The following is a 23,475-nucleotide window of genomic DNA, read 5'->3' as shown; positions in this document are numbered from 1 at the left end:
ACTTGGGCTTAAACAAATCAATCTATGTGGGGTTCCCAGTGACTTATCGACTGTAGTCAGAGCACTGTCACTTGGGCTTAAACAAATCGATCAATGTGGGGTTCCCAGTGACTTATCTACTGTAGTCAGAGCACTGTCACTTGGGAGTGCAGGTTGATTTGTGCAAGCCTTTTTCAAATCCAGCTCACAGCAATTTTCTGGGGGCCCATTGGAAGCTCGGTTGGGGACAGTGGGTAAAAACTGACTTGACAACTGAAATGGAGGCTACCTGTATGTCTTCGGTCCTCATCACTGGTAAGTAGGTTGCAGTGGTGAGACAACATTTAAATTGAACATTTCAAACTGGGTGGAAAAGTAGGTGATTAAAAAATCCTCTAACATGTATAATATAGTATAACGAATGTGTATTTTGTTGTAGGACCTATAGTATAACTTGTAATAGAAATTCTGTAGAAAGGTGTGTTTGTTTAAAGAGGACGGAACTACTGCTAATCGCAAAGCCCAAAGTACTGCATATGGAACACTCCAAACTGTTCTGGTCAGTACAGCGTTTAACTTCCCCCTTGAGTGTTTCGAAAATTGCACATATTGATTGATGATCACAAATAAAGTGGTCAAACCCTGTACACATTATGTACGATCTTATGTGGAAATATTCTTTGTTGTACTCTCTTTGAATTTTATATATCGAACAACACAAGCTTAAAAAATAAATCATAATGGGTAATGACAACAGTATACAGTACATGTGCTAAGTTGAACTTTTGAATTTACAAAAGACAACACAGTAATGCATAGGGCTATAAAAAAAAGCAGAACATTTGTCAACATGATTGTCCTATTAGTTACACCAAAGCAAGTATAGCAACAACCTCTCCTACTTACTTTGTAACAGTATTTTTTGGAGATACTGGGAACTGTTCAATAATGTGTCAGTTTTTATAACTTATTTATTAACCTTTTTTATCTGTCTATTATTGCTGCCATACTGTATGCCTCCTGGAATATAAAGGCCAAATGCTTTCATGTATTGGCATTACATTTGGTATAAAGCTTAATTATATGAATCTCTGTTTAATATCTTGATCATACAGGCCACACACTTTCAAATATTGACTTTAAATTTGAAACACAGATGATGTTCTATCTCTCATGTTCTACGTACTTTCAATGTCTGATAAGGCTTGATTGTAGGCCATTGAAGGGAACCACTAGCCAAAAGTAACTAATGGTCATTTGTTACTTATTCAATTATGTAAATGTAACTTTGGTAAACCAGTTTAGGGACAGAGAAACAATGTACACTATGCTACAGGGGATGCATTTCTGTTTTATTTTATACACATATCCTTCCTCAATAGCAAACAATAGACTTGGGAAATACATGTTGAGCATAGAATCTTACACAGCAAATTGAATCATGAAAATAATGAAGACAGTATCAGTAAAGATGTGCACCAAGATACAGCTACAGGGATTTAGGTACAGCACTACGCACTGGAAAACAAGTACACTTCAAAATTTGAAGTGAAACAGAGGGTAATCAAGCACACAAGGAATGATTAGCAACATTTAAATGTGGATTCCAATGGGATCCTAAACATGCACAGTGCAGACAGACATTACATGATTACAACCTTTCAAAAGGCACCTACTACTGTATACTATACTTTAGTTCCCCTTGCACCATACTGGGGCACTGGTTGAGCTGTCTGGCACAGTGGGGAGGGTGACCTGTAGTCAACCACCAATGTCCCTTCCTTGGAGGTACCCCAACCAATTACTAGCACACCTTGCAACTACTGAACAGGCACATCTGTATCATTAATACAATATTATTGAGAAATACAACCAGTTTCATAAAATATTTGCCCAAAGAGCCAAGCTTTGTTTGAGGAGCAGACAAAATAAATTTTAAATCCCTCAACTCATTGAACTACTGGAATGAACACATGCACTCATCAATGTCTGTGGGCTTAAACAGAAGTCAGCAGCTGGTACTCTCTGTACTACATCACTTGTTGTTTTTTAAAATGGTTAAGAAATATGTGGGTGTCGTATCATGTCTGTACTGTATATGGTATAAAGAATTCCTGAAAAGGCAAATATGGTTCAATCCCCTGGATATAGTTTAGGAGAGATCAATTTTTTTTGGTAAAAGCAGTACATTGTTATTTATAATTTATAATTACTAAAATGTAAATAAATAACTCCAATTGTTATTTATGTGATAATTAGTAATACTGTGATTTTCAACCTTTCTTTATAATCGTTTGTGTGGCTGTGTGTGTCAAGTGTATATAACAACATGTGTTTATCGCTCCCTTGCTACTCTCTTCCTGTATTAAGCCACTCCACTTGTGTGAATTGGACTTTCACAATTAACACCTGTGTCCAACTCAAAATATATAAGCCTGTGATAAACCCTTCATGTGCCACAGGCTTGCACTCCTTAGTGTATCTGTGACGAGGAGGGAAGAAATCGTAGCTGCAAGTATACCTCCCGACCAGGAAGGGCACTATGTAAGGTTGGTGGTACGCTTTCCCAGAGAGGGGCCGACTCGATGGTAGGACGGAACCAGAAGTCGGCCATCTTGGAGAAAGGGCGTAGCTGTAAGACTGCTAAACAAATCTATTGTGATCAGCTGTGGGGCACGCAGCGATTGGATCGAGCGTGGCGCCGTGCTGATCACAGGGAGGAGTTTGGTAGTACAAAGGGGACAAAGCTACGCAAGTACAGCCCCCTTACGCTGAAACTAATGCGCTGGAGCGCTGTTTGTTTTTGTTTGTATATAGAGTACGAGTAGAACTGGGAGCTATCGCCACGGAGCCAGCACATACACCCGGGAGCACCACTACCTCTGCACAGCACAGCACAGCACAAGCACAGCCAACGCCCGGAGCACTTTTCCGTGCACAAAGGTGGAATTACTGGACTGGGATTATTTGTTTATTCTTTTTGTTTATTCTTTCCCACTCAACTCACCTCCTGACAGTATCTATGCGGTTTTAGCTGGTTTGTATAGATACACAGTACAAGCACTCATTATTATTGCAGTTACTAAGTTAATACAGGCTGGACTGGAAGATAGCCATAGATTCCTAGAGGTTTTATTTCCCCTGCTAACCTGGTTAAGGGATTTTGTTTGTCCTCTCCTCAGTGCTACTGGCTTATGCTGGTACCAAAGCGAGCGAGCGAGCATATATGGGCAGAATGGCCTTTTCTCTTTCTGAAATTTCTCGTGTTCTTATATGAAGAACCATACTTACTGCCCCCATTCGATAGTGTAAACACATATGAAACCATGCTGGTTTGCAAATTAAGTCATAAGTACACATTATTGTATTCTTAAAGAAAGTTACTTTACATCTTGCTTTTGACCAGCTTTCATTAGACCAACATTGTATTTATGTATTTATTTATTTATTTATACTGTACAAGTCCTGTGTATGTTTGTAACAGGGTGAAAGGTCCGAGCCTACCCCCACCCTCAATCACATCACCTTCACAGGAACCCGGAGATATTTATCATGCAGCAAAACAGTCACTGGTAGCGGCTGTTTTTACTGCATGGTAACTCATGATTGGCAAAAAGTAGTACACTAACCAGGTTCTCTGGTGACCCCAATTGGTTCTCTATTTTATTCAACGGTCTCACCAATTCCCCTTTTATATTCACCAGACTAGAAAAAATCTGGGAAAATCTCGGCCCAGGATTACCTGGTGCGGCAACCGACAGATGACTGCTACCCTCATCTTGTGATAGACATTATTATATGTTAGCGTCACTATAGTGGTAGCAGAGTATTTGACGTCTCCGTGGGTGCAGGTCATTTCCTGTCCAGAGATCATAATCCAATTTGTCATGCTCACAATATTTTTGGTGTACATATTGGTGCACTGGTGATTTAAATGTATATTTGTATTTAGGCACAGGGATTGCACAAATGAGTTCACGTGCTGGGATTCAAGTGAATGATTAATTAGTAATTGAATCCCGGCACAGCTCTATATATAGATGCACAAATCACTCACTCGGAGGTGGTTATACCGTGAGGAGGTACGAGAGAGAGAAGAGAGAAACAAAAAAAGAAAACAATTGCTACTCATGCTGGTTCAACACCAGCATGATACTTGTTTGGTTCGTTTTGTTTGGTTTGTTCAGTGTTTTTTCTGTCTTGTTAAACCTTTTATTTTGTTAATTTATTATTTACAATAAACAGGAGCAACAGCGCATTTTCTCACAGTACTGTTGTCATTACTTCCTGGCCTGACGTCACCACCAGGCAGCCTGTTCACAGATGCATACACTATTTTTTTTTTTTTTTAATAACTGGAGACCACAGTGTGGAAACATTAGTGGACAAATTGTGTGTGTAACCTGTCACCAAATGACTCAGAATGCAAGGTAATGGATACATTGGATGGAATTTGTTTTTCAAGATGGTTTACAGGTGCAAAACAATACCATATATTGTTCTGAGTGCCATGGAATATCAGTAGCAAGGATCAACAGAAAGGAGGGAATACACAGTACAGCTGCTGTTCATGTTTAAAGTGTTGTGTAATACACCCAGAATAACTTCAGATCAGGAGCACAAGCACAGAGCAACCTTCTTCAGCAAAATCAATCAGTCAGTTTCTTCTATCTCTATGTGGGTTTCTATAGCTGGGGCGCCTTTGCCAGTTGCAGTTGTTGAAAAAAACCTGTGAAAAATAAGAAAAACAATATTTGAACATGTCCCTTTTTCAATTTTTTTTCAAAAATCGCTTCGGTCTACTTGATTGTTGTCTTTTTTTTTTTTTTTTGATATTCATATTTTTCCAGTTCAATAATGCAACTAAAATTTGTAATATATCCCGAAAAAGTACAAAAAAACTAATGAACAGAAAAGAGGGCCAATGATAATGTTCTAGTGCAAATATGATGTAAGAAAATTAATTAAAAAATCTTTAAAAAGGATAATGCTAATATCAACTCGTTTTTTCAATGGATTTACAAGGTTAGTGATGCAACTAACTATGGACTTTCGATACTAGTTAGCATCACTGATACTGATAGGATAGTCCTGTGATTCTGTGGTAAACCTGTTTACTCCAAATAGCATGCAAATTTTATATTATTACAGTGAAAAACCAGTTGTCAATATTATAGGGTAAAACCACAAGATCAAACCAGTTTTTCATGAAAACAAAACAAAAAAACAAAACATGGAATAAGAAAAATACAGTACCTGGACTTGTTGTATAATCTCCTTTTTTTGAAGGCTCTGAAACAACTTGTTTTAGCACAATCGTTTTTGCAATCAGTAACTTGGTATATCATAGGGTTGTACATAGCTGCTGATTTTGCCAGCAGGGTGGGCACCACAGACACAGGGATAGGAACAGAGTCAGGCTGCCCAAAGGCAGACCACACTGACACAACAGCATAGGGTATCCAGGCTATCAGGAATCCTGCACATATCAACATTGCCACCTGGTGGACAAACAGAAAATGACAAGACACTAAAGCACACTATCAACCGATCCATACCATAATAAACAACACATTTGTACAGCAGAAAATAAATACAGCAATTAACTCACTGAAAAACTGGGTAATTAAAGTTAAATGTGTGGTTTATACTTTTCTTAATTGTAGTGCAGTACTCATAACCTTGGTACACAAAGGGTTCAACTGCACTAATTGAAATGGTGACACTATGTTTTTGCCTATACCAGTCACATTTGCTAGAGATTTTAAATAATCATGAGGCATAGTAGCCTACTCACCTTGGTTAGTTTCATTTCCAGAACATGGCTGTTCTGATTTCTGGTGTCAAAGTGGGCAACCTCCTGTGCAGATGCTTTGACTTTCTTAATGATTTGTGCATATGAAAACACAATTATTGCTGTAGGAAATATGAGACAGAAGAACAGCATGCACAACACAAAGCTCTGCCCAGCCACTGATGCTTGTGCAAGCCACCAGTCCAAAGTGCAAGATGTGCCAAAGGGTTCCGGAGCATAGTTTCCCCATCCTACCAAAGGCATGGTGGCCCAAAATCCTGCATAGAACCAGATGAACCCCAAGCAGGCAAAAGCATGGTGCCTCGTAAACCAGCTACCTAAAAGTAGTATTTCAGAAAAGGAAAGAACAGAGAATGCACTTGAGGGATCTGGCTGAAAAGTGTGTACTACCAAGTGTTTTGCAGTCATTGATGTGTTTTTACTGTGTTTCTTTATTCAAATTTGAAAAAAAACTGCTTAAACAAATATCTAGTTAAAATGTAGTAATCCCTGACCCAAGGACATCCCTCCCCTGCAAGGTTTATTTCTCTAGAACCTGAATGATCCAATATGCACAACACACTGAGATAATAAAAGGAAGATCTGGAAATTGTCACCAAAATTATTTATTGAGCATTCAGTTTTGAATACAGAAAAAAACTATTTTATTCCAAACAACTGGAACCAGTGAATTTCCGCATAATCAGATTATTCAGATTATCAAATTATAACTGTGGAACTGTTTATATTACATGCCACATAAAGAAACCTAAAAACATAACAACCCCCTTTTAATGTACGTCAATACCAGAATTCCTACCACCTGCTGGCACCAATGAGTTTTGACCATTAAAAATAAACCTGTATATTTAGGAGCATTGCCCATAAAGTGATGTGTTGACTATCAGGTCCTTACCATATCTTAAGTGGCAGATTTTGAAGTATCTCTCCAGACTGACTGCAGTCATCGTAATTAAGCTTCCACAGCCAAAGAAAAACCCTGCCCACCCGTACCATCGGCAACCTGCCCATCCGAAAATCCAGCGATGTGCAAAACAGGACACTATAAAGAATGGTTTGCCTGCAACTGAAAAATGAACAAAAAGCTAAAAACATTTTTTTCTACTTGTGTGACATACAGTATATATTGCATGCTACTGAACACCCATCTATTCCTTGAAACTGTCAGTGGTTGATATGCCATGCACACTCAAACTATGGAATAGAAATTAAATAATTACTTCTGAAATGTATTACATTTATAATCAAGATATATATAAAAAATTATATTTCTATGGTTTTCTTTTGACAACATCATTAGGATGACAAACAAGCTTTGACACAAATTGGAGTGAAAATAGTAAAATAAATCTGATTTTACATAAACCAAGCCACTGTTAAGTATTTCTTTCTCCTATATAGGTGTGGAGTGTGGTTAAGGCTCTGGACTCTTGACCGGAGGGTCGTGGGTTCAATCCCAGGTGGAGGACACTGTACCCTTTACCTGTACTTTACCTAGATTGCTCCAGAAAAAAACCCAACTGTATAAATGAGTAATTGTATGTGAAAATAATGTGATATCTTGTAACAATTGTAAGTCGCCCTGGATAAGGGCCTCTGCTAAGAAATAAATAATAATAATAATAATAATAATAATAATAATAATAATAATAATAATAATAATAAACAATAATGCCTTTTTTTCAATCTTTCTGTTGTGTTATCACTCACGCTCGCTATTATTTAGCATGTCCTGTTCTTCCACACTCCATCCCTTTACCACTGTGCCTTATATTGGTCGATACCTTTTTCCTGCCTGTTTTACTTTTTTGATTTGTCTTTGTTTTCTGTTTGGCACTATGTTCAAAAGTGCCATATGCATTTGCAAACTGAATCCTGTAAGGGAGGGTGTAAAGTAGGTCATTCAATTTTTAACACATGACCATGACAGTGTGTCTTTGTCATTCGGCTGTATTTTTACCCTTTAATTCTGAACGATCACACAATAAGGCCACATTACAAACAACAGAGAAAATAAAGCTAGCTACCAACTACCAATTAAAGTTGATAGCATTTGACTGACTAGAAGGTTAATTTCCCAAGGGAAAAGGTACAAGACTCAAAAGGTCAGTATTTAAAGCTACAGTATTCATTTATATGTATCCTCTGTTATCTACACAAGGACCTTTATACCTTGTTCTGAGCCAAGTAAGAACCATGTTTTCAGATAAAAGCAGTTTTGACCATTGAATGTGGCAATAGTGCTACAATATCAAATAAACACATTTTAGGTTATTCATAGTTTGGTTAATAATGTTGAGTACATCACTGTTAAATTTTTTTTTTTACCTAATCTGGGGAAACCACAATGAAAAAATAAAAAATAAAAATAAAAATCAGACTGGACATTTGAAAATGTTAAAAGTGAGTAAAGGTGATCCACTATTTCATTGACAAAATAAAACAAGTTGCATAACACTCTCTTAGGGTGAGTTTACACTAGGGAATTATTACTAGCAATACCTGCAGGGAATACTTGCTAGTGGGCAAATTGCTACTGAATTACCTTGTGTAATATAGTGAGCAAGATTACTTGTAATCGTGCCTCGAGTCGGAGAGGTTCTGACTTGGGAGCAATATTGCCGGCAATTTCTCTGCCTTGATGTAATTTTACTCATCATTCAAGATGGCAGCGCCGAAGGATCAATGGAGTGTGGAAGGAGAGATGTTGCTGATTGTCGTTTTGTTTTTTTAAAGTTAATGATAGTCTTTGGAACTGCAAACATTCATAGTATTTAGAAAAAAAAAGAGGATGTGATATATTCTCAACTTGACCTTTGTCATTTAAATGAGCTAATTAGTTATTCTAACTGTTTTTGCTGTTTTACTTGTGTTTTTTTACTAATTATGTTTGATAACGACATTGAAATGTTATTGCAAATGTTACATGGAGAATAAAAATAATACTTGCACCTTAGTTGATGAATTATTTTGTTAACTGCACATTTCAGTGTTGAGGTAATCTACACCCCTGTTAAACTAGATACATTTATTTTTTTAAACTTAACAGGAAAAAACGCTGCAGTATTTAAGTACATTTACAGTACTACTTATTTGTATATACCTTTATGTGGCCGTTTTAAAAAGATCAAAATATTAAGTCATATTTAGGGCAAATATTGTACTGAATTATACTACTATGGCATACTGTACTGTAAAATAGCAGTACACTACACATTGTATACACGCTTGTTTATCTGAGATTGGGGAGCTACAAAGGATGTTATACTTTCCCTATATGGTTATCAATTTGAAATGCAACTACACTATATGTAACATAAAACCATACATTTAGTTAATTACCTAAATGCCCAATATACATATATTGAACATGTCTTTATATGTGTGCACTATTTTCTTTAGTTAAACACTTGCATTTGTTATGCACATACTGTAGCCATTATTTTTAGTCCTCATCTCTTTTTTTCAGTCGAATTGAATTGCCACAAAATTGCTAGCAATATTGCCTGCAATAAATAGACAAGTGTAGATTGCTGGCTAAACCCACCCTTAAAGTAGTGAAGTTCTGTGTCTAATTCTTAGTTTTAATTCTACTCCAAAAGGTCCAGCAAAAAGCTAATGCTTTCCTACTTCCATTGTTCTGTTTACTCCTTTGTATTTCCCAAATCTTTTTCACATATGCACACACAACTACCGATATGCTGCCTTAGCAACATTGATTTAATCATCCAATAGAAGGTAACACAGTCTTACCAAAAACTGCAGCACTGAACTGTGCTTGGGTTGAAATACAAGCAAGAGCAGAGAAACTGGGATATGGTAGTGTTATTGAAGTGGTTGACTGTTAAGTAAAACATTACATCTAGTAAAGGCATATGCAGTATATACATGTATATATAATTTCTATGGTTTCCTTTTGACAAAAAGAAAAATAGAATTGGGAAGTTTTCAAATTAATCAATGAATTCCCAGTGTCATAAAACATACTAATAAAGTGTATTTACTCAAAACACAATTAATTATTGGAATCAACAAAAAATAGGTGTCCTTGCCTAAAATGTGTTGGACCACTTCAATGGCATTTACTTGGAAGTTTGTGTACAACAAAGTGGTACTGTTTATTCAGTATAGAAAAGGACAAGTATTTTGACAAGCAGGTCTGTGCCCTAAGCCATTGACAGGGGTGTATAAAGAAGGCGGCCAAGGTCCATATAGCGTTGCCAAAGGATATTAACACTATTTGTAAAAGCTGCTTGATAGGATAAAATAAAATAAAAATTCAATTAATAGATTAGGAGAAATAAGCAACCGAACAAGAGTAAAAAAAATATTGCTGTTTTTGTAAAAGCAGCAAAAAACACCCAGACAAATCCCTGCATTTTAGATACTGCATACTTGAAGAGATTGAGACGAACAAGGAAATGCGACTTGAACTATGTAACTCTGTATATATAATATGTCAAATCTTTTTTGGGCAGATAGTAATTACCTGTAATCCCTAAATCAAAGACGGCTAAATTAATTGTCAGGAGCTCTGGAGGCTTTAACTTTGTCTTCCGTTTCCAGGACATGACAATGACATAACCATTTCCAACAGCTGACAAAATCCCTACAAAAGAAAGGGAAAACAATCAATACATCAGTATCACAGAAAAAAAAAAAACATTTAAAAATGTCTGCAGCCCTTCTCTCACAATACCTGCCAGTGGCTCATTGACACTGACAATCTGTATTCTTTTTTTAACAATTATTTTTATTCATTTTCCAATTTTTCTCCCATTTTTTGGAATGTCCAATTATTATTCAACCTGGCTCACTGCTGCAACCCCCGAACTAACTCAGGAGAGACGAAGACGAGCACTCGTGTCCTCCAAAACGAGTGCCGTCAGCAATCCGCTTTTTTTACCTCTGCAAGCCCGCCGTGCAGCCATATTCAGAACTTATAGTGTCGGAGGACCACGCAGTTCCGAACTGCGTACAGGCCGGCCTGCAGGCGCCCGGCCAGCCACAGGGGTCACTGGTGTGCGGTGAGCCAATTGTGCGCCGCCCCCTGGGAACTCCCGTCCACAATCAGCAGTGGCATAGCTTGGATTCGAACCGGCAACCTCCAAGCTATAAGGCGCATCCTGCACTCCGGGCGGAGTGCCTTTACCAGATGCGCCACTCGGAAGCCCATGACAATCTGTATTCTTGTGAATGTTCAGTAGAAAGCAATTTCTAGACAATGGGACTTAAAACCTACTGTGGTGGCACATCATTATATTTAAAGAGCTACATTACACTTTCACATAAGACATTAGTTTGGTGGTCTCAACTTGGGCATTAGTCCATAAATTACTCTGGTACTGAAATTGTTACAATATACTGCTCTGTCCTCAATCCCTTTGTTAAATCTGTATTTTTATGGAATTTCATTTTAGATTTTCGAAAAAATGTCGAGAGAAAAATGCGCAAATACCCAGAGGAGTACTGCTTTTAAATCTAGTCTCACAATTTCAACATTTCATTCATTATTCATTTATTTAACCCATTCAGAGAGAAGCCATTAAGAGAGAAATCTCTTTTACAAGGGGGTCCCTACACAAAAACACAATCTTTCAACAACTCAGCAGCAGCAGCCGAACACACAATTTAAAACATTATATAAAAAAATAAATAAATAAAACAAATTGGGATTAAAAGAAGAAGAAATAGCACCATCAGTAATCGTGATGGATATACGATGCCTATTGCAGGCAAGAACAATGATGACGTGTTTTTGTTTTCCTGCATCCGAGAGACCAGCCCCTTGAAGCGCAGTATTATCATCAGGTCATATAATTGTATTTTAAACAGAAAAAGTACTGAGACCGAAGTACATCTGGAATCTTCACTTTCATGTTTGGTTTTCCATGTTAACCTCATTCATGCCTTCAGTGTGAGCTCAGTGTGACCCAGTGTGAGATTGTCTGCTCAAAGCACTTCAGAGGAAAACGTGAGATATTGGCAAAACATCGTATTCACAACTTACCTACAATAATCATGTAGAATGCAGCTGCAACATCAGCTCCTCTCGATAGCCTGGAGACAAACGGGTTATCCTTTAGAAGATAATGAGGAATGTAGTTATTGTGGGATGATGTGCCGTTATCAGTCATCGCCATGCTCATGTACAAATAGCTGTCTGGATAAAAACACAGTTTGTATTAATATACTATCAAAAGCAAAGATAAACAGTTTTTCAGCAGGAATAAAATACTATAGCTCATAAAATAATGGCTTAACACTATCCTGTGGTATATTGCCATTTACTATTATGGTCTTACCAATTTTGGTTTTAAAAAACGAAAAGTGCAAAGTGTATATCAGTTTTCAACCTGTAACATAGATCATCCCAATACTGTATCCATGCATTCCTGTTTATTCTGTCTGGAATAAAATAACAAAAGGGCATTTTAAGTTTCAGTAGTTTGGAGCAAACACCAATCACAAAATGTTTTAGTACAAATATTTATTGTGGAGAATGCGGAGTAAGCAATTTTACAGAGAAGTATGTTGTATATACACATTAATTTGGCATCAAACCTAACTTGATTTGAGGGTTCACTGCCTGGCCGACTGGACGAGGCGGAGACCCCCAAAAAGAACAAGCAGATCTACATATTTGTTTTAATATAACCTTAATAATCCACAAAAATAACGAACTAGTCGCATGATTTAGGCGCATTGGCAGTATTAGATCCGGTTTTCTGAAATTCGGCTGATTTTTTTGGGCTTGTGTGAACAAATTAAACGTGAATGGGCTTCCCTGCAGTGACTGCAAATGTGAAGGAAATGGCAGGATGAATAGAATAGGAGCAGGCTTCTTTTTTGAAATGGCAGGATGAATAGAATAGGAGCAGGCTTCTTTGTTGAAATGGCAGGATGAATAGAATAGGAGCAGGCTTCTTTGTTGAAATGGCAGGATGAATAGAATAGGAGCAGGCTTCTTTGTTGAAATGGCAGTATGAATAGAATAGGAGCAGGCTTCTTTGTTGAAATGGCAAGATGAATAGAATAGGAGCAGGCTTCTTTGTTGAAATGGCAGGATGAATAGAATAGGAGCAGGCTTCTTTGTTGAAATGGCAGTATGAATAGAATAGGAGCAGGCTTCTTTGTTGAAATGGCAAGATGAATAGAATAGGAGCAGGCTTCTTTGTTGAAATGGCAGGATGAATAGAATAGGAGCAGGCTTCTTTGTTGAAATGGCAAGATGAATAGAATAGGAGCAGGCTTCTTTGTTGAAATGGCAGGATGAATAGAATAGGAGCAGGCTTCTTTGTTGAAATGGCAGGATGAATAGAATAGGAGCAGGCTTCTTTGTTGAAATGGCAGGATGAATAGAATAGGAGCAGGCTTCTTTGTTGAAATTGTTGCAGATCTGGCGGCTGCACGAGAGCATAATGTTCCAGCCTGGACAGTCTTTTGATCTGGAAGGGATGAAGGAAGGGGGGGAAATGCGTAGGAGGGAGAAGGAAGAGGATTGCGAGGGAGGTACATGAGTGAATGGGGTGGAGGGTCGATAAGGGAGCAGGAAATGGTGGGGTTAGCGATGGAACTGCATACAGAGAATTGTGTACCCTGAGCAAGTCACTTAACCGCCTTGTGCTCCGTCTTTCAGGTGAGTTGTAATGACTCTGCAGCTGATGCATAGTTCACACACCCTAGTCTCTGTAAGTCGCCTTGGATAAAGGTGTCTGCTAAATAAACAAATAATTAATAAATTAAGTATGTATTGTGTGTTTTTTGTTCCAGGTTGGTAGTGGTCCGTGGTCCATTAAGGATTTCACTTAAAAAATAACACAAAAATAAAATCATTCCGATATCTAAAATGGTATTTAGAGGTGCAGCTTAATTAAAATAAGCAATTAGAATGTATTTATTAAATGGGTTGTAGAATCAAAAATGTCGTCTCTGAAACTATAAAAACAATGAAATGTCCATGTCAAATTCAGGTAAGCAGTTCTCAAGATTATCCTTAAATCAGCATGACCACAAGACAGAATTCAAGCATAAGCAGGTCACTATGAGCCACATTCAAGAGTTTGAATACAGACTCTGCAAGTAATGAATAACATTATTGTGGGAAAAAAAAGATTTATCATTGTAAAGAACAAACCATCCTTTGGCTTTAGGAAGAGTTATATTAAACTGTATTAATCCACTGAAACCTAATTCCATCTTGTTTGGTCTACAACAGATGATTTTTTACTTCAGAAAACAATTACCTGTCTACTCTCTCTGGGGGCTTTGTGGCAAAGGCTTGAAAATTCTTCCATTATACTCCACAAGCTATCCTTTTAATGAGCTGTTGAACACACTTGCCTTTCATAAGGTCACTTAATAACCACTGCCTTCAAGTGTTCATGACTGACCGGTACAGTTTGGCTTGGGGGGAGAATAGCACATCCAATACTGTGCTTCAGATAAGCTAAAGTAGAAGAGCAAATATGGAGTAAGTGCAACACATGTTTACATGAAACCACATCATATATTGGGCTGTCTAGTTTGTGTATTACGAGGAAGCCTTACACATGTGTAATAAAAAACACCACATCATATTTATTTTTGGTGTTTTAAAATTTCTTAGAAATATTTAATTTTAACATGTTGTGAAAGCAGATACTGTGGTGGCTCTGTTATGTTTGTCTTTTAACTGATCTTTTGCATAAATACAACCTAAAATCAGAAAAGAGACATTTGTGTGAATATTACTTTCTAGTGAATATTTTTTTCTTCACTGACTGACCCAGTAATTTGCACATCCTTGCAACAGTTTACATAAAATACACAGAAATAACCTTAAGATTTACTAATAAGAAATAATTAAGTGACCAGGTTATGTGGCAAAGAGTTAAATAATGATGACTAGCACGTTACTGCTAAGCGATCAGTGAAATCCTAATTATGCTCATTCCAACATGACAGTATAACCTCCATCAGACTTTTTGTTCCCTCCAGTGCGTACATCAACAAGCGTTTCTTTGGTTCCAAGTGCAGAAAGAACAGATTGCTAGACAATGGGCCTCATTTAGGAAGGAGCGCGATAATTGTAATTACTGCGCACGTTAATGATTTCCATATTTAAAATTACAATTTTATTCATTATCGTGCGAAATAGTGGGCATATTATGGTGCACACTAATTTTTTTGTGTAATACTATGGTAATCAGAATGAATATGTGATTTGTATGGTAATACATGATTATGTATTTAAATGAGGCACCTCACTCTGAATAATGAGATAAGCTTCATTCACATCGTATTTACTAAAGGGCGATAATTGTATTTTGCACATTAAAGTGAGTGATAATTTGTTTGTTTGGACACCGGGCTTTAACCACTGATAGGCATGCTATTTAAACCTATTTTTCTGGGCTGAAAACTAGTGATGTGCATTTCGATTATTTTTACTGACTATTTGTTTGATTCATTCAGTTTAGTGAATCAATTCAACAGATGTGTTTGTTTGAATCACTGATTCACTAACACAAAATAAATACATCTTGCTGAATTACTTGGTTATAAAAATGTGTTTGAATGGAAAAATCTTGCAGCAAGGGCCATGTTCTTTAAAGAGTATGTTACTTTCAATGAAAATCTCAAACAGTATATAATGCTAAGCCTCGATATTTAACTTATATTCCAAAATATAACGTTTTTAACAAAAAGATACTGACAAGCTGTGAAAATGTGAAATAGTAAACAGTACCACTTTGAAATATACCTTTTTATGACTTCTGTCCGGACACTTGACTTTTCTGGCACACTTGATAACAATGCTCATTACATGTTCTAATTCTGCACCTTTTCCACATAATGCCTGTTGATGCAGAATCCAGTGTAAGAAAATGGGTACGTCTGCATTTCTTTCTTTCATTTTTTCCAGCTAGCCAATCCACTATTTTGCTCAGTCATATATGGTGCACACTCATTTGTAATCCCACCAGAATTAGTTTCTTCCAATGTAATTCTGCACTTTCCATGGCTTCTTGAAGTTAAAATAGTCATTTCCTTTCGTTTAGACTCCATAGCTTCTTTAATTTCCAGTAAACTCTCACAGTGACGTTGTACGGTGTAATCTTTCATTATTATTATTTGTTTATTTAGCAGACGCCTTTATCCAAGGCGACTTACAGAGACTAGGGTGTGTGAACTATGCATCAGCTGCAGAGTCACTTACAATTACGTCTCACCCGAAAGACGGAGCACAAGGAGGTTAAGTGACTTGCTCAGGGTCACACAATGAGTCAGTGGCTGAGGTGGGATTTGAACCGGGAACCTCCTGGTTACATGCCCTTTTCTTTAACCACTGGACCACACAGCCTCCTCTATATATTTTCTATACAGTTCACTAAATTGTACATGATAATTAACAAAAAGAAAGCTGTAAACATACACATTGTCCTGTATGCTATACTGGACAACCATACTTTATATTTGTAACATTTAAATGGTGTGCAGCATCTTACACACATGTAGACATGATATGAGCTGATGTTCTCACTTGTTAGCAGGATTGGGGTCAATTTCAATTGGAATTGGGAATTGATTTTAAAAAGGAAATATAACTTGAATTAAAAAGCAGGAATTTACCACAACCCTGCAGCTGAAATTCATTCAGCAATATTCTGTGGCTCTCAGCACTGATTCCTTAAAGCTAGAACAATATGTATGTATTTATTTATTTATTTACTGATTGCATTTATATAGTGCTTTTTATACAAAAGTATCGCAAAACACTGTACAGTACAAAATAACAACACAGCCTCCTATAATTGCAACGGTTACACTGAAAATCAGACATATTGCCTTGCAGTCAATTATTCAGTGAAAAAATAATCATCTGGCTAATGATTTTGGAATCTTCTATGTTAAGCCTCCCCCTCCATGACATCTCCAATTACTTTTTCACTACGGATTTTACATTTTACACAGAGTAAAATAAACAGTTTAAACAAGCCTTCGCTTCGCTATCCTAATCAAAATGATGTGTGTGAGGAAATGGCTCATGTGTGCTATTTGATTGGCTATTTTTACTACCCCTGTGAGCTGTGATTGGCTTAATGGAAATGTCACTCATACAATGCAGAATGCACATGTTCAATTTGCATGTTATATATTAGAGGCGGGTTGTTTTAAAGAATTCCAAAACAAAACAGTACTATGCTATTTTATAAAGTAATGGGCGGCCATATGTTTGACCGCCTGCTTTAGAGTATTAACTATTTATTTAAAACTATGTCATTCAACTTTAACTGCTACCTTAAACAAAAACGACACAAATACAGTGCAAAACAGATATTTCCTAATAGACAATGCTGACATATTTTATTTACACATCTTTATATATATATATATATATATATATATATATATATATATATATATATATATATATATATATATATATTATATATATATATATATATATACAGTAGATATATTGTAGCGTGCACGGGGGGTAGGCAGCAGTAGGGCTGGTAGGTGACGTAATCACACACAAAAGACACTGTATTTGTGTCGTTTTTGTTTCTTAATGTTAAATAATTGGAAGAAGATACACTGTGATTATTAATTTCGTAAACTCGCAACGCTTTAAACATGTTATTCTTACTTCAATCAATGTCATTGGTTAATAACCATTATACAATCCTTTCGAAAACACTTCCTATTGAGATCAGAGATTATGAGTTGCTGTCTGTTTTTGAATCTCTCCTAAAACGCCTCTTATTTAAATTGCCTTTTTTCCTGCTGTTATTATATTCTTTATTTCTAATTGTGTTAGTATTTTGTAGATCACTTTGTATATGTCATGGTTGTTTTAGTGTTATTTTATCTGTTTTTCCCTTATTTGTGAAGCGCTTTGAGATATTTGGTTATGAAAGGCGCTATATTATTATTATTATTATTATTATTATTATTATTATTATTATTTATTTATTTATTTCTTAGCAGACGCCCTTATCCAGGGCGACTTACAGTTGTAAACAAAAAATACATTAAGAATCATAGTACAAGTAACACAATTAAGAGCAAGATAAAATACAATGGTTGGGTGGGTGTGGCAGCATCAAAACACAAGAAGCGAGGGACACCCAACAGATTGAGCCCGATCCAACGGCAAATACAAGCTGCAAAAACAAATGAAGTGTTTTCAAAGAGTGATGAGCAATGATGAAAGAGTACTAGCAAATGATGGTGCTCAAGTTGCGATTGACAATTTCCCTAAAGGAGAGGAATATCCAAAAGATAGGGGTGACTTTCCTATTAATATTAGTGATAACCAAGTGAAGCGGTTTATAAGAGATCATGGATCTGTGGTTTTTTTTTACATTCCTGTTGCTGTTGCCGTTGCTGAGACCGTTTTCTAAAGCTGATTAAAACTAATTACACCAGAAGTACCTGTCAAGAAAGACGATCGGCACTAGCCTTGAGTATAGAACAAGCAAAAATTGAACACGGACAAGATTGTGGATGATTTCCCTGCCAATGAAAACAGGCGTTTTCACGATTTGTTTGGTAAGTATACGTACTAACTCAGTATTCCGCAGTTACATGTCAGTAAAGAGCGGTAAACGGGGTCCAATCGATTTCTTGCTGTGTACGCCACTGAATACACTGATTTATATCTTAATCCACCAATTATTTTTTTCTACTCCTTGTTGTATCACTAATGCTTAGTGTTTTCTGTAAAATGGTCAAGCCACATCATTTAAAATTTTAAAATGATCTGAATTATAGTGAACCTTGCAGATGACATTCATGACATTTCTATTTATGTAGTGTTTATTTATTTATTTATTTATTTTTTCCTCATTGTGACATTGGCAATAAGCCTTCTGGCTGCAGTAAAAGCTACCTGTAGGAAAGCATAAACAAACCGGACAGCCTTCAAGGCCTAGTTTCTGACGCAGTACAGAAAAGAGCAAAGACTGAAGTAACACTATTTAAATCATATTTTAATATAAAACTGAGCATGCATCTGGGGCACTGCTTCTTTTAAATAAAATCGTAGTTATGTTTTTTTTAACTGTAAAATGTTTTTACTTGACTGTTTCTGTTCTGTAATGACAATGGAGAAGATACATTATTATACAAGTCACATTCCAACTATGGTTATGTTGTGTTTAATTAATTTGTTTATGCATACAAATTCCCTAATAGTACAAACATATGATTCCAAAAAAAAAAAAAAAAAACAAAAAAAAAAACATAATCAAAATATCACGTATTTCTACATGGGTCGTAATGAATTCTTATTTAAATCACCACACATCATACACATAACAACCGTACCAGGAAGCGATATTTACTTTGAAATCCGTAAATGTCAAAATGCAGAAAATTTCAATTCTTACACGGAAGTCTTACCAATATTTCCACTTGTAGCTTCTAAAAAGTCATCACATAAAGCTAGTCTTGTTAGTTCTGGAAACTAATAAGACCTTTTAGAAAGGAAAATGAAATTACGACATACCGGTAATAAAATAGTCTTACCTTCTTACTGAACTGTGCCCAAAATGCCCAGTTCTTGCCAAGTAAGGTGCTTGGCAGAACTACTCACTAAATTCCAAAAAAGGCAGATTTTCTATGTACTGTTCTTCGTGTTTTTTTTTTCTTTAGCAGGCAGCAGATTTGCGGTTTGTTATGATTCTAACTTTCTGTGATCTTGATCCTCTCATTCCCTCAATGCAACAATCACGCTGCGTTTCAGCACAAACACAGACTCTCTTCTGAATTTGTCAAATTTTAAATTTGCAACAGTCACATGTGGTCCATTCATTGCAAAACAACACACCCCATCATTTGTGCCTGGAGGCAATTGATTGGATAAACCCAGGAAGCACATCTTTCAGTGAAATTAAGTGCTGAAGCAATGAAGATGATGTGAGACAGGGATCTCAATTCACCTACTTGCTTTGTTGTGTGTTGTTTTCACTGTTTAAACAAGGAAAATGTAAGAATTATTTGCTATGGACTTTGAAACTAAATTTAATTGTGTGTATTATTATTTTTTAGTAGTAGTGTTTTATCGAGTTTTATTCGGTTTACTTTTAGTCAAAATATAATTGTTTCTAGTAATGCATGTATTATGCATTTCTCTGTATTTAAAATATTTTCTTGTTGTTAAATGCACTTTGTAAAGCGCTTTGTGACGGTGGTCCACTATGAAAGGCACTATATAAAATACAGATTGATTGACTGATTGATGCTTTTGACTTTCACAGTTACATAATTTATCTAACAGGTGCACGGTTTGCTATGCAATTAGGCCACAGCCCAAAGTGGAACTGGGTGTCTAACGTTAAAAAATACTGTAGCGCCTCGGTTAACGCAAGCAGGCGCATCACACAGGGCGAGGCAATCCACAGACAGGTGGAGGGCGGGCGAACCCGGGACCTCTCGCACTGAAGCATAGCGCCGATACCGCTGTACAAAAGAGCCGGCTCCTTTGCGTATATCGGGTTTATAGCTCTGTGTGCGAGTACATCACCTACCGGCTCTGCTGCTGCCTTCCCCCGTGCACGCTACTATATAATGTATTTTACATCTTAATCTTATTTTTTACAGATATATACTGTACAGATGTGCTTTGCCACTATTAGAGGACAAAAAGGTGCTATAATGTCAATGCTATACCAGTTTGTTTTGATCATCCACTCTGGATTATTAAACACATAATTTTGAAATATGGTTGGATTAAAAAAAAAAAAAAAACTGTATGTATAATCTAGTTTTATTGCTCAGCTAAATTAAAAACAGTGGCTCAATCAAATAAGTGCAAAAGGTCTATTGAGATCAAGGACCTAATTTTTTACAAGTCAAGGACAGCTTTTATAACCATTGAAGCAACAAAATCATGCTGTCTCAAAGCACTGTGTAAACTATACAGTATGTGTAACCAGATATTGCAATAGTTACCTAAACCAATTACATGTAACACATAGGTTTCAATGATGGGTCCTGTAAGATCAATCAGGGATGTAGACGCATTGTTTAATAAAACAGGATGCTACAAATGCTGTATCAAATACACAGATTTAATTTATTTAGGGTTATAGGTGAGATTCTTAACTGGGAAGTTAAAAAAAAAATGTTTGGAGGATTCTAAGCTACTAAAAAACAGTTTGCAGTCTATGTTTGTCAAATGTTAGATAATATATTCCTGTTAAAAAAAAAAAAAAAAGTGTTTGGTTGATTTTGGAATGCCGAAAGTGCACACTAATATTAGCAATAATTTTGACAAACATTCCATAGATTTACAGTACAAAGATCCAATGTTGTGTGTAATCTTCACAAAGCAATTCCAGGCTACAAACAGGCGCTAACAGTGACAAGTACAGTCTGAGTAATGCTCATGGTTTTGAAAATAAGATTGTCAATGAAGTGAACGACAATCAAGTGGTTTTAACACATGTTGATTCCAGATTATTCACTGCAGGTAGTGTGGACAGGTTATTAAATTACTTTCTAAGCGTGAGGAGGCCAGGGTCTGGGGGTGAAGGTGAGGGTGTAGTCTGGGTCCCTTTAAAGCAGGGGTACCCAGACTTTAGGTGCATACTTTTCCCAACCTCATCCTAACGCGGTCTACCAGCAATGGATTGTCCAATTAATACATACAGTAAAACCTCTAACTGACCAACCCTCCCCCTCCCCTTCACACATACCTATTATTATTATTGTTCATTTCTTAGCAGGCCCTTATCCAGGGCGACTTACAGTTGTTACAAAATATCACATTACATGACAGATAAGAGCAGCAATAATTATGTTTTGAGAGCAATTTTGACAAAGAGAAGTTAAATTTATAGTAAAAATATTTGCTTGTAAGAGTAAATTACATTAAGAGCAAGTACAATAATTGAGGAGAACGCTATAAGAGCAATTACAAAAAAAATCAATACGGTTACCTTTGAGTAAAATCAATTACAGTACAACATATAGAAAATAGTTATAGTTGAGAGCAGTAGTAGAATAATACAGCAAAGTGTGGAACAGTTACATGCAAGTACATCAAATCGGAGGGTGGTGGTACTGCTTTACTCATTAAGAAATTGTTCAAATACAAAATTAGCTTGTGGAAATTCACTCATGTTTTATTATTATTATTAAGGCATAGTAATTAATATATCAGGTAAGTGAGTAGGTCTATGATGTCATATGCGTGCGGTAAGACAGTTATTACTGCACGGTCATGTGGTCTTCTTCAGCCAATCACAACACTTAATTTATCTAAGCCATTTTATAAGACTGTGTTATTGCAGAGTTGCAATTTACCCTTCTTCAAATAACTTCCACACAAGTTCGGGTGCAGCGCTTCTGGCTTAGCGCGACACCGCACTGCGCAGCCAGACTACTGGAATTGTATATGTGTGATTTAAAAGTGAAACTTTTATGCCAGTGTGAAAGGGGCTTAAGGCGGATGTGCTTTCTGAGAAGCTGCACAAATTGTGTGTCTTTCTAGCTGTTTCTTGTTTGCCGAATCAAATCAAACAAATTCCTAAAATTTAAGGCACTGCATACATTAGTTTCACAATCTATTACCTGTCTAGGCTTTACGATGCTTAAATATGTCTTGCTATGCTTTATTACTCTTCGCTATAATTTTACTATTGTAAACTTTTATAAGGGATGTGACAAGGTAAACAGAAAGTAGACCTGCTAAATTTTCTCAATACCAATAACATTGACAAAACACACAAAAAAATGACTTGACTACAGTAACTAGCAGTATTACTGTACAATGCCAGACAAAACACCTCCACAATTAATTTATTTTGAATTTCTGTTTAAAGAAATGTTGTATACATTTAGTGAATCCTGTCTGCAAAGCTACTTAAAGTGTATTTTTTTTATTTTTTATTATTAAAATGTGGGAGCTTGGCTTAAACTTTTTCAAATAGTATATACTATATCAGTACACTAAAAATATAATTTAAACTTTATAATGATAATTATAAGGTGGGTACAGTTTATAGAGCCAAGCTGATTGCTATAATTATGACCTTTACTGAGTTTGAATGAAATCAAGCTGAAGGTATTAAAATGTTTGATATTGTCAACTGTGAAAATGTATTAACACTGTGAAGAAGAAAGTGTTTTAAGAAAAGATTTTAAAATCTTTTAATATTTTTACAGCTTGATTTATATCACCTTGTAGACAGCTTCCCAATTTACTATTATATTGTGTCTAATTAATAATATTAGGAGAATACTACTACTACTACTACTACTAATAATAATCCAGTAGTGCACGCTCAGCATGCAAACAGCCAGGCTATTAACATCACATACAGTATTACTGCCAGGATATTAATATATACTGTAATTATGTTTAGTGCCCATACAGTATTGCTAGTTTTAACAAAAGCCAATTCCATAGTGTTAATCAAAGGGTATGAGTATAGCTGACGGTGCATTTCAGTCATTATTGGAGAGGAGCACATGCGTCGTGGGTCAGTGGGTTCTTTTGGTATAGCTGTACAGCACAAACATCTGCTGCTAATGAGCCGGCCAATCAGTTGTAGAATCTACTCAATCCACTCAGAATTTGCTCTGCAAGGAAAACTAGCTCAGTCTTTACAGACTGAACTTGCTTGCTAGCACTTTGATTTGCTGCAGTTCACTGACAATATTGAGCATAATTAACCATGAAACAA

The 23,475-nt window shown here is 36.3% G+C and overlaps 1 protein-coding gene across 1 annotated transcript; it reads right to left on the bottom strand.

Annotated features, from left to right (window-relative positions):
* Positions 1–4,333: 4,333 nt before the first annotated feature.
* Positions 4,334–19,553, bottom strand: LOC117403213 (opsin-5-like). The gene is made up of 7 exons (XM_034005205.3): positions 19,313–19,553; positions 11,805–11,957; positions 10,284–10,403; positions 6,690–6,860; positions 5,777–6,111; positions 5,236–5,480; positions 4,334–4,708 (listed from the first exon to the last, which is right to left on the bottom strand). Exons 2-7 carry the CDS (start codon positions 11,941–11,943, stop codon positions 4,633–4,635), a joined length of 1,086 nt encoding a protein of 361 aa, XP_033861096.3. The 5' UTR covers positions 11,944–11,957; positions 19,313–19,553; the 3' UTR covers positions 4,334–4,632.
* Between the last annotated feature and the right edge of the window lie 3,922 nt (positions 19,554–23,475).

This window comes from Acipenser ruthenus, chromosome 5 (assembly GCF_902713425.1).
Source record: "Acipenser ruthenus chromosome 5, fAciRut3.2 maternal haplotype, whole genome shotgun sequence".
NCBI classification, from domain to species: domain Eukaryota; kingdom Metazoa; phylum Chordata; class Actinopteri; order Acipenseriformes; family Acipenseridae; genus Acipenser; species Acipenser ruthenus.
Note: the sequence above shows the minus strand (reverse complement) of the source record. Positions and strands in the feature narration are given on the sequence as shown.